Raw genomic sequence first — 12961 nt, 5'->3', positions numbered from 1 at the left:
ACAGCAGCTTCTATAAGGAGGTGAATGCTCTGTAATTATTCTTAAATGCTTTACTAGAGGAGGCTTAGACAAGCACACTATTCAAGCAGACCATATTTAGAATTTAAGCATGATTTAAACAGAATTTAAAATGTACACAAAATGTACCCCCTCGATAACACTCTTGTTTTCCCCTAAGTGCTTGTTGTGGATTGTTTTTCAGCAGCTGCCTTGCGACTAGCCTAAATATGAAGTGAACATTTGCTTATCTGAGCCAAACAGGGCGTTCACTTCTTTGAAATGGGATCCCAGGAATGATACAGCAGGTTATTCCTTGAGCTCTCTACAGCTTGACATGCAAGGATTGCAAAAATTCCATCTTTTGACTGAAGTAGAGACCTTGCTGCTCATTTTGATTGAACTAGCTATACCTACCTTTATCCTAGCCCTCCCTATTCTATGCAGGTAGGATAAAACAAGCTCAATTTTGTTCATTTTTTTTTCCATCAGAATTCTTTGTAATAGATTTTTTTTCCATAAAACTGATAAAAAGATTCAAACTGAGAGCATTTATTATTAAGTGATACATAAATGCAACAGATCTTGATAAAATCTTGAGCAACAGGGTCCATTTGTTTTTACAAATAAGAGGATATTTCACTGTCACTCTAATCAAGTATACAAGAACTGAATGATCTGTTAACTATGGAATTCCATAGCATCCAAGCAACTTTCCAGAGTATATCACAGTAGAATTAAATACAGTATGTACTAATACAGTATGTATTAGTGGTCAGCTAAAGAACTGTAGTAACAATACAGAACTGCAAAGTAAACTGGCAATTAATCATTTCTGCTCCCAACTTTTATCTTTTCAAATATAAGTAATATTATTTTTATTGTTTTTTCCTATCCTTCTCAAGTGGAAGAGCTATTTTTTTTCCAGTGTTTATAACTCAACTTTTGCAAGACCCTGCTAGAACCCCAAAGATATTTTGTCTAGAGTCCCATAAAAGAAAACAGTGCTATCAGCTACAGATAAAAGCACCTATATTATGTCAATATGGTCTGCATTCTCTTTGTAATACAAAACCCTCTTCTCTGAAAGCTCTTACCTTCCCTGTGGCAGCAAAATATTATTTACACCCCCTAATTTCACGTTTATTTTTAAGCAAAGGTTGGAAAGGGTTTGTGGTGTTGTTCTTTGTACATTTTTCATCTGGACACACTGCGTGGCCATTCCCAGCACTGTGTCACCAACACGCTTCACCTCCGCTGCAAAGAGAAAGGCAAGAGTAAAAATAAAATATTTGCACACTGCTAATCAAAAGCTGAAGGAGACTAATTCACTACTCTTAGAGTTCTAGCAAAGTGGTTCCTTTTTTTTCTGTAAACATGAAAAATAAAGAAAAATCCCAGTCTCCAAGCAAATCTTCTCTCACTTCTACCCGCTGACAGTACAGAGTCCTAATTCCAACTTTTTTTTTTTTTAAATCTTAACTATGAGTTGTTTCAAATTACACTAACTGTAATTTCAGAGTTTTTGTGTTTCAGAAGAAACTTTGACTAGTGAAGTCAGGCTATGTAAAAAAAAAAAAAAAAAACACTGGGATGAACAGTTATTTTGTCATTAAATGCTGGACAAAAAATGCAAACTTAATAAAAGTGGTAAGTAATACTCAGCCAACCCATGAACATCGTCCTCCCAGTTTATCACTTCATCAGTGTTAACCCTGACTCACATAAGAAGTGGACAGATGAGCAAAGGATGGCCCATAAACACTCCACAAGGAACTCATTGAGAGTTTCGCTCTTCAAATGTTTAAACAGAGTCTCCTGTTAATAATAAAACTGAGACTGCAGGCTCTGAGAGCACCATAACCTGACATTCTGGAAAATAAGAAATTCAGACTCTAAAGGAATTGAAGCAATACTGCCTTTTTTTGAGAAAGGGCAGTTCTCCCTTTGACATCACCAGAGGGAATTCTGCTAAACTCAGTCGAGGGGAGAGAGGTTTGGGATGGGATGGAGGGGACCAAATCTGCAGCTGCAGGTTTGCTCTGAGCCAGTAGCTGAGTGTGAGCCTTAGAAACCACAGGAGGAAAAAAGGTAGATGATCCTGCAATGGGGCAGAGCAGGACAGAAAATGGAGCAGTTTTTTGTACAGGACGAGCTAACTAAAAACAAAACACATGGTTTGTCTGAAGGGTATGAAAACAATAGGGATGAGCCCTGTAAAATGGACAAATTACCAATCTGCTTCTGAAACGGTTCAATGTCGCTGAGTTTATATAAACTTATGCATGTTTGTGTCCTTGCAACCCAAGAGTTAAAAGGTAAAACAACAGGAAAAAATCCACTGGCAGAAATCTTCCTCTTCAGGCAGGTTTTTGCCAAAGGCTGAGTCAGCAAAGATGTTTTAAAAGCTACACACAGGTTTTGAGTTCACTCCCTCGCTTAGAGCTTTTAGCACACAACTTGCTGCAAGTAAATTTGAAACCACTGGAATTTTTTTTAACAATTTTATAAAAAGCCTTGATTTTAGCCTTCTCACTAATTGGATGCATCACGAACAGGATGGATATGAAAGGGCAAACAGAAAGGAGAAAGTAATGCAGCAAACTGAAATGGAAAATAAAAACACAAACTGCAGCATTAATGTGAAGGATCATCACGCAGCACAAGAAAAGGAATAAAATTGATGCACAGCCTGTCTGTACATGGAATTTGCACAAAGTTCAACTTCTGCCATGCAGACACTTCACACAAACACATGGAAGGGTGGCTGGCACACACACACGCTCATGATTTGCAGGTACTCACCGTAGACTGGTGTTTTCCCTGGCAGAATGACCACGACGAGCTGCAGCCCCGTGTAGGTGTTTTTGAGGTGCCTGAACATGGGCTCCACGCTGTCGGCTCCCTGGGCATATTTGCAGAAACAGGGCTGCCCCTGGATGGGCATCCCTGCATCCCGGGAAATCTTCCTCAGCTGTTCCGTAAAGGACCTGGAGGACACCCGAACATTAGGCTCTTTGATGGCAAAAAAAACATTTTGACTTGGTGCTCATTTTTAATGGAAAATTATTGTTATACTGTTATACTTGAAAAGTTTTGCTGTATAAAAAAAAAAAAACAAACAAACACAGATTTTGTTTCTAAATAAACGGCTTTCCCTATTTGGCAACTGAAGGAAAAAGAGAGGGAGATCATCAAACGCCTTGTGTAAATAACACTCTTAGGAAAAACTTCATTTGCAAGGAAAATAAAGTACTCCATCCCATCAGTTCTGATGATGGGAAACATAGTGAGAGCTACTTTTGGGGAAAAACACTACAGTAACATCATTTTGGATAGCCACCTCTGCAATACTTCATGTTCCCTGGTAGCAATCTTAAACTATCACCAACGCTGCCCAAGACCTTTTCTTATTTTGGAGCAGATGTCCCCACAGGTGCTTAAGAAGTTGCCTGTTTTCATGGAAGGCTGCCAGGTAACAATCCTGCCCACTTAAGAGGATGTGAAGTTTTTGTTTCTTCTATATCCAAAGTTATTCTCAGGGACCATGAAAGAACATGAGCCTCAGCCCTGCAGCTTTTGACTTCTTGCCAAAAGAGGCATGTTGCACCCTTTCCCTGGCAAAACAGGCCCCACTGAAAGCAGAAATAAGCAGCAGCAGGATAAACAAGCCTGAAATGCTACATCTTTTTAAACTGTTTTTATAGAAATCTATCCACAAGAATGATTTCTAATAGGAAAGGTGATTTCACTGCTCCCAAGAGTTGAAGTCAAATGTTTTGAAGACATTTAGGGATTTTGAAGGTGGTCACTCCAAGCTAGGGACTCAACGACTCGACAGCAGCTAAGTTTCAACTTGCTCAACAAGATGCATCTTGTTGGGACGGGATGCAGAGAAATTCTCAGCATGAAAGAACTTCCTTTAAGGATGAGGACAAAGTCCATCTAAGCTCAAATTGTTTGATCTCGTTATCTTGCAGGTAGGTGTCACTTTTAAAAACAGTCTTGATTTATTTGTGCCCCAAAAAACAGAGAAACCATATTTCAAAAGACAGTTTCATTCATATGCTCAAGGTCAGCAAAACAACAAGCTGATCTTGTAAACACAGGGGTTGATACATCACTGTACCTGTAGTAGGGAGAAAACTGGAGAGCAAAATTTGATTGCTCTGCATTAAATTTTACCTTTTAAACAGGTTCGACACAGATGGATTTGTGATTGTTTGTTGTTTTTTTTTCTGCCCCTTTCAGGTATATACTTAAATTGAGACATAAGACCATCGATGCTAGTTTACAGTATCGAGAAATACTTAGTGATAATCACTGTTCACTGCCACATTTCAACAGTCCCCATTGTTCCTTAATGATCTTTAACTCTCTGCTAAGGCTTCACCGGGATAGGAAACTGGCCATACACTGCAAGCTGCTGCTGATGCTGAGGATTTTTTAATATTGATTTTTGAAATTGTGTTTGCACGGTACAAAACGATACCTTCAAAACCCAGGACACTGAAAGCTCAGCTAGAGCATCTAAAACAGTGTTACAGACATTTGGAAATATGTTAAACAAACAATATGTATATATAGCTAATAAACAAACAACTGCAATAGCACTTCCCTACATGACGAATACGTAATAAAACCATCCTCTTAGGAAACACACTTACTTAAGATGAACTTCAGTGCACTGGCGCTGAGGAGCAAAGCATGCAATTGCCCAAACTTTTATTTCAATTCCAGTGTGAAACTGCTTATTCCTCATGTCCCAAACACCTTGAACTGGTGTGGCAATTGCTTTATTCTGGAAGCGGAAAGAAAAAAAAAATTATGCAAAAAACAATTTTAAGTAGCAAAAACCAGTTACTGTCCTGCTGTCCTCTAATTTGGAGGCTATTAATAGTCTCAGGTTGTTCTCTGTTGTTAAAATCTCTATCCTATCTTAAAAAGAGAGGCTGCTATTCTGGGAGAAGGTAAAGCGTAAGGTGATTATAAACTCATTTTTATTGATGATAATGGTTATATAAATTATCAGCAAGTAAAATTACATATAAAGTCAGAGAGTCACAACAGGGAAATAGTAGTAAGAGGAATGCACTGCAGTGTCTTCACAACTGCTCAGTGAACTTGGCAAGGATTAGTTCAGCTTCCCGACACTTGAGGGACTTCATTCAAGTATTATTGACGTTTTACGCATCGGTAAAGGGAGACAAATAGTGGTTCAAGGTCACTTGGAATAAAAAAGTGAAAGAGCTGATGAGAGATGGCTGCTTATTGAACTCTGACCTGTGTAACACTCTTTCTCCTATCGAGTAGACATTATTGTGATGGATTATCAAGAGGATAAGGGACATAATAAGACGACTAAAGTGATTCCGCTGATGTTAATTACCTTAATAAGTCTTAGTGTCCACTGGCTGTTTTGCACAAGTCACTGCAGTCTCTGCCCTTCATTTACCAGCAAAGGCCAAGTCACATTTGCTAATTCACTTTGCAAGGAGTTGTGTTGGCTAAAGGCAGACCCACCGCCACCCCGACGTGTCACCATTTATCTGCCTCTGAGGTTTTGTTCCCGCTTTCCTGGTGCCATTGAAGTTCATGGGAGCTCTCTCCCTAATCGGGATCAGGCGGAGGCAGCTGGGTTAACTCAACTTGGCAGGGAGGGAAGGTTTGAGCTAATCTGTCTGGTCTGAAGAACGTTAAGGGGGAGGCTCAAGATCTCTCCCCAGGGCAGGTTTATGGAGGGGACGGTCTGATTTGTGCCTGGGAACAGAGCTATTTCCAGCTGCAAGGTTTCATTCACGTGACGTGCAGCAGAGGTCTCCACAAGCTATTTTATCATAGGTATTACTCACACTCTTGCAGAGAAAAAGGAGGCATTACATTACGTAATCGATTAAAAAAATATAAATACCCAACTGATTAAAAAAAATCCTGTTTCTTAAGCTTTTTTGGAAAAAGCAAGAGCAAGGGTAGGTATGATAGCGACCACGTGATGGGCCATTTTAAAGCAAAGAACCTGTCAAATGCTCCAAGAGGAAGTGGTGCCTCTGGAGAATAACATGCTGATAGAGCTAATACCTTAAGACAGTTGTCCTAAACACAGCTGTTTGCCCCAGAAATCTCTAAACCCAACCTGAGGTTCAGGCAGAAGATTTCAGTGTTAAAGGAGGCAAAAATAAATAAATAAATAAATAAACCCAGAATTTCTCTCTGTTCTTTTCTATATGCACTATGCACTGATTTGAACTCCTGTTTGTGATTTTCTCCTTGCAAAATCCCCCAAAATAGTGAGAAATACAATATGATTTATACATTCATATCAAATGAAAAATATGAACCATTCACTTAAGTGAAAAATACGTATTTTTTCCCTAGTTTTGTGATGAGAGAGGTAACATATCACAAAGAACTCTAAGTTTAAGGATGAAAATTTAAAAAAAGTGGAGGGGGAGGGGTGGAAGGACCTACTAAACATTTTACCAATCATGATTTTACCCCTCTACATCCAATTTCGTTCAATTAAAAACCTTTTAGGAGCACATTAGAGAAGCTAGCACAGCTGGTAATCCCTTGCTCACAGGTCATGCAGGGCTGGTTCGACGTACCCGGCCTCCGTAGAGGATTGAGGGAGGCTGCAGGACTCTGCCGGTCACATCGGTCATCTCGTCTTTGACCATTATCCCAAACTCACGAACATAAGGGTCAGTGTTGAAACTCGCACTCCGCATCTGGAATTTAAAGGAAGGAGATATTGCTTACAAAAAAAAAAAAAAAAAAAAGAGATAAAGAAAGCTCTTTTCATGAGATTTAACATTTTCAGGGGTATTCAAACTTGAAGAGGTGTCCCTACATGTGGGTGATGCCAAGCAACCCGAGCCTCTGTTAATTCCACTTGGATACTTGCCTTCAAAATTTGAAATAAAGTGAAAAAAACAATTAATTGAAAATTAACAGAAATCAAAAAATGGAATTGAAATTTGAAAATTTCTCCAACAGAAAAAGTCTTCCAAAAACTACCAACAACTCCTAGCCAGTCTCTTGTAGCAGCAGGAGGAGGTTTGCTACCCCACTCTGCTCCCCAGAGCACTCACCAATTTGCTAATCTCTTCTTGGCGATCAGGTGCCGAGCGGGCGGTTGCCCGAATCATAGTGGAAGTCTGATTGTCTGTCAGTTTTTTTATGCATCTCTGTCCTGCCACTATGTTGCACACCTGAAACAGCCCCACAAAGCTTGAGTTAAAAAAAAAATTGCAAATGTTATATATTTTTTTCTGCTTACTTACATGATTTCTAAAATTAGCTACTGTTAAAGCACAATTTGCCAAGAGTTCAGGCTTTTTTCTCTGCCTCCCCTCACGTGATGCATATATTATGTATGATACAGTATTATAGAGAAGTTTACTTGCCTCGAGAGGGAGGTACGTGTGTTTCTGCTCCTGTCCGACTTGTAAACATGGAAGATGAGGGTAGCGTAGAACTAATTTGTGCCTGTCCTTAAAATACTGAGCTACAGTGCATTCAACTGTTTGTCCATTCTCCTGCTGAAGTGGGAATCTGTGGGAAATCAAACGGGAAAATAAGTCACCGCGTTACCTAAAGCACCTTCCCAGGCTCGCTCAGTGCGCTTGGCACAACTTATGTTTGCTGGAAATTCATCCTCTCTTTTTAAAATGACGTCAGTGTATTTTTTATAATTAAGATTTCATCGGAGCCACTATCAAGTGTCTTTTAACAGTGTCAGAGAAGGCAATTTCTCCAACGTTTGTTGATTTGTTATGTCTGAAGCTTTAACATAAGCTGAATAACAATAGCTGAAGCTATTCCTTAAGACTGGGTGCCTTAGAAGCAAAAACTAATATTTTCTGCTTATTTATAATGCTTAGTCCTACATTTTATGATATGCCATGCACAGAATATAGTCATTCCTCTACAAGATTCACAAAACAATACCATTTTGAAGTTATCTGCAGATCCCTGGTTAGTGATAAAAGATTTCTTGGAGAGATAAACTGCTCAGTACTTAGCAAGATTAAGAACCTGATCCGAATTCACATTAAATTCATATTCAACAATTCTGGGGAGTATTATGCTTTCTGTTTTTCCTGGGTTGAAGAAATCCACAAAGAAAAATGAAACAGGCAGCTGTCCAAAAAATGAAAAGACTGGTTGAAGTTTTTATAAAAAAAAAACAGAACAAAAAGAACAGCAAGCCTGGTAAATTAATCCGGGGTATATTTAAAATTATTGACCCAACAAAGCATAATTTTACAAGATAGGTACTCATACAGCATGAGATTAAACGTATAAACACATATTCAAAAAGAAACAAAATACTTTACGTTTGGTGACTTGCTGGCCGTCTGGTAACATTGCACACTCTGTACTTTCTTTTCATTTGTCCACAGTGTGTTATCTCCACCTTTAGACCTAAAAATTGGGAAACATGTATCACCATTTCTTCAAAAATCAAGGGGGATTCCCTCCAAAAGGGGGAAGTGTCCCCACTCTGCACACTCTCCAGCCCAAAACACCACCAGCACAACTAGCTATGCAATGCAGAAAACTTTTCCATTTGCCACTACCCTCCCAAAATTACCTTGCATACCACATTTTCATTTATATTGCTTTCATATTCAGACAAAACCAGATGGAGGTAGACTGTTGGAGAGAGGAAGCTGAATGTAAGGCACTAGGAACAAAGGAGCTGTAGACATAGATTCCTTGTATATCTGCATGTGTGTTAAGCTCATGAAGCTGCAGAATAACACCATATATTTAACCTCCCTATTAAAGGCATCAGTAACTTGCCAAATAACCTACAGATCTTTCCATATTACTTGTCAGGGCTCCAGGTGCCAACTATCTCAAAAGCATCAGTAACTATCAAGTTGCCATGAACATCTCTGAAACCTGTATCATAACATTTTCACTAGAGGATAAACTGTTACCTCAGTTCAAACAACTTATGACTAGTTTTGTTCAAAATTCAAGACTATTTCTTATTTGAAGACTGAAAATCCTCACGGAAAAAATGACAGTAGTATCTGCAACTCAGTGTCTGCTTATTTTTGCACAGCATTTATGTTCAGCATAATCCTGTCATAAAGTATAGTCACCCTTCTCAGATATATACAGTCATTAAGAGCGATGTGTGTATCACCAGCCTGTCACCTCATAGGCAAATATACAGGAAGGATTTCGATTTCTCAGAAGAAATATTGTAAGTGACCATTCAGTGAGCATAAACAGCAATAATTCCCTCTACTTACTCTGTGATTCAGTCATTACTTATTAGAATAACTGTTTTTTTTTCCTAGGAAAATATATGTATGAAATATGAAAAAAAACATAGCATCAAATTATTAGTAAAACTTGGCAGTCATTGGAAAAATTGAAGTCTAGGTAATTTAAAAGATATCAATGCAGTCCTGGATTTTACAAACATTCTGAAACCATTGACATTCAAAGCTAGATTTTATCTTCGCTATCGAATCAGGAGTTGCAAAAGGGGAAAAGGAATATGAAACTTTTGCATCTGTAGCTTTTATTTATTTTAGAAACGGGGATGGAGGAAACTTCAAGAAGAGTTAGAGAGCTACAGTAAATATAACCTTTAGGTACGAGGAAGAACAGCAATATTCAAGTGGGAAGAAAAACATATATATATATATATATATTTTTTAAGGGATTGACAGAATAAGAGATGTTGCTCTATATACTCAGGCGAAAAGATCAGAGCAGTTTGCACTGAGATATTCTCAGACATCAAACGCTTAGGCTGGGTTGAGGCACAAAGAAATGGAGCTGTGTCAAGAAAACATGCAGTTAAAGGAGATGCTTGCACAACCACAAGCCAGGAGCTAATTCCAGTGCAATAAATTGCTACCCATCTGCTAGGAAGCTTTAGTTCATCCCTGAACTTAAAGCAAAATGTATCATCTTCAAGGTTTTACTGCAGCACTTTCATTAAAGGCAAAGCTAATTAAAATTAGCCTATATTTGCCACAGGCTAAAAGCACGTGCATATTATCATTGCCACAGATTCTCTAATATGTGCTAATTTACGTACACACCTGAGCGCTAAGTGTATATGGTTAAGTAAAAATAAATATGCTTGGTTAGTATTTTACACTCATGATAAAAATAGGGCTTTATACATTGATTAATCTCAACTGATGCAACTCTGCTTATAGTCACCAAGTAACTCTGTAAATTTACAGAGCTCAAGCTGACACAGGAGGAAAAAAGGGCAGCCAAAGGCTTAAATGTAAAACCAATCAGTAGACTTCCTAAATTCTTGGAATATACGCAAGTACATAGATATGTAAGTATATATTATATTTATGCAAGTAATAAAATGATTTTTGCTTCTTAGGTTTGCCTGCGTTCACTGTTTATTGTGGCAAAATAAAAAAAAGAAATCAGCTGCTACAGAAAAACTTTCTGAACATGTGGTTTTCATATATCATCACACCGATTAAGCAACTTTATATTGTTATTATTACCTTTTATTTCTTTGGTAAACTTTACCCTTTGGGAATCTGTCAGAGGTTTCTGTTGTTCTTCGATACTTTTGAAGTCCAAAACTTCACATACAAACTCTATAACTGGCTGTGCTTTGTAAAATGCAGTCGCAGACACTATAGACAAACACATGTACATTAAGGTTACATTAGAGTAACAATGAAGAAATTGTTAAGAAATACAACAAACAGGATTACATTTTTGGCTTGTTATTAAAGGAGAAAGGAGGAGGAAGGATTTGTACAGGACCTACCATCAATATTTAACATCATTTTCCATAATGAAGGTCTGACTGATTGATGAAACCCAAACCAGACTTCTCTGCCACCACCTAAGGGATTTGAGCACCCTTCTGATGCTGTAAAAAAAGATCGGCCCACAGGAGTATACCTGGAATAAAGAAAGTGGATTCATTAGCTCCAGAATCAGATCATAAAACAAAAGCAGAAAAAAAAAACAGCAACAAACCTAAAGCATTTAAACAAGAATTAATAAAAATTCCTGGTCAAAGAACACAGAAATATCAGTGTTTCCTCTTAATAAATAACCTGCAACTCTCATCAGGACTCAGGTTATACCTCTCAATTGCAGTTTGTTACAATGAGAAGTTAGCTAGTACTCTGCCTTTTTTTTTTTTTAACCCATTTTCAGTATACCCCATTAAAACACCCATTAATACAAACTAAAAAGCTTTACAGAGTTCTTTGTTCTCTATTACTATGATGCAGTCAGAAAATAATTAAGTAGTTCCAACATTAAAAACAACAGTTTCATAATCTTGTTCCTTATTTGCAAATAGCTCCTCTGACACCCATGGAAACTTTGCCCGAGTAAGAGACTAATCTAAAATATTTTTAGTGCATCTTTCATGTTGGTATTTGAGTATTTCACATTTAATATGAAACTAATCAAAACCAGTGCTAATATTATTCTCTGAGCAAAGATGTGTGACTAAATGGTATGGACCATTCTCTCTGTTGTAAAAGCTTACTCTAATAACCTTTTTTATGCTCTCATTAGGGATAAATTCAACTTAGCATAGGATATTTAAAGATTTTACATGATTTTAATTCTCAGTTTCTCTGTTTAGTGCTTTAAAAAAGAGAAGTTCAGCCTTATTAAGCTTTGCTCTTTACTTTTGAAGGGGACTTTAATTTGAACGGAAGTCTTAACAGCAGAATTTCTGCAACCTAGTGTCTCCTGGCTTTGACTGCAAATGCTGTGGGGTCCCACTTGCTTGGAAAAGGACATTTTTGAGCACGTTCCATAAAAATAGCTCTATCAGGTGAGACCAGGGCCTGTCTATCTCAGGATTCCATGTACCAAAATGGCTATAAACGTGTTTGAAACCAGCCTCATGTGTCTCCCAGTGTCCAACTTCTTGCAACCTGGGGGATGTCCCTCTCTTAAGACTATGGGGGAATGAGGTATGGGTGAGATGGAAGGTCCCTCCCTGATCAGACCACACAAACATGGAATGAGGCTGAAGAGCAGCGAGGAGGGGGTCTCATGTCCACGTTGGAGGCTGCGAGTTGCACCCGATGAGCAGAAAAGCAGCTTCTCACTCGAGCACGCGGGATCTACTCTTACAGTGGTTGATCTATCAAAGTACCTGCTATGTGAAATAGCCCCTGAAGCAGCATGAGCAGAAAGGCAAATTTCTAAACAACGTCAAGGTCTTCCCCTCACCTCATGGAAGGCAAGTGCCTCATGACCACATCCAGTGCCTGGATGGTCTCAAATGGGACACTTGGCAGCCGACCAGAAAGAGCATCATGTAAAGCCTGCAAACTCACACAGGACATCCACTTTATAGCCACCTTAAATATTCTGTCCTTCCCTTCTCCTGGCAGCGTGACCTCCAACTCCACCTGCAACAATGCCAAACAACAAACCAAGATGATTCTTTCCATTTAAAGGGAAAAATGAAAGGGGCTTAGAAGGGATCATGAATTCCTCTGAGCATCAACTCTAGAGCATGGGAGAAGACACAAAGCAATGCTGAAGAAACAACAATTTTTGGTACAGCCTCTTTTAACAGCTGGGTTTTCCAAAGGTGTCGTTCAGAAAACCAGCACACTTCCCAACTGGCATCTACCTCCCTCATTTTGGAAGAGCTTGTGTCATCACCAGGAAGGTCTCAGAGAAAATCTGGAAACCTGAATTTGGATATCTAAACATACTGATGTGTCAACACTCAAAACATGAATTTCTGCATGTGCAAAATGAAATGTGGGCTGTCATTACCTGCCAAGATGCATGAACTTCAGACCTGCTCTCTCTACAGCACCAGACAGAGTAGTTTATATATACACTGTGAATATAGCTCAAGCGACAAGAAAAAAAACTCAAAAAGAGCTTTAAAAAAATATACTGTTATTTCTAGATATCAAAGAATAGATGAAGTAGGTGAACGTTTTGATTTTTTGCCCAAAACACT

The 12961-nt window shown here is 38.5% G+C and overlaps 1 protein-coding gene across 1 annotated transcript in view; it reads right to left on the bottom strand.

Moving 5' to 3' along the window:
• AGO2 (argonaute RISC catalytic component 2) overlaps positions 1-12961 on the bottom strand; it is a 44655-nt gene that overhangs the window by 5893 nt on the left and 25801 nt on the right. The window contains exons 4-13 of the mRNA XM_088534905.1: positions 12211-12392; positions 10775-10911; positions 10503-10637; positions 8337-8424; positions 7404-7551; positions 7089-7208; positions 6603-6725; positions 4665-4798; positions 2803-2987; positions 1095-1254 (exon numbers count right to left, since the gene is read on the bottom strand). Coding sequence (XP_088391031.1) covers positions 1095-1254; positions 2803-2987; positions 4665-4798; positions 6603-6725; positions 7089-7208; positions 7404-7551; positions 8337-8424; positions 10503-10637; positions 10775-10911; positions 12211-12392 — 1412 coding nt within the window. The remainder of the gene's footprint in view (positions 1-1094; positions 1255-2802; positions 2988-4664; positions 4799-6602; positions 6726-7088; positions 7209-7403; positions 7552-8336; positions 8425-10502; positions 10638-10774; positions 10912-12210; positions 12393-12961) is intronic.

This window comes from Tinamus guttatus, unplaced genomic scaffold (genome assembly GCF_059628265.1).
Source record: "Tinamus guttatus ecotype Peru unplaced genomic scaffold, ASM5962826v1 Tinamus_guttatus_pri_ptg000038l, whole genome shotgun sequence".
Classification (NCBI taxonomy): Eukaryota; Metazoa; Chordata; class Aves; order Tinamiformes; family Tinamidae; genus Tinamus; species Tinamus guttatus.
Note: the sequence above shows the minus strand (reverse complement) of the source record. Positions and strands in the feature narration are given on the sequence as shown.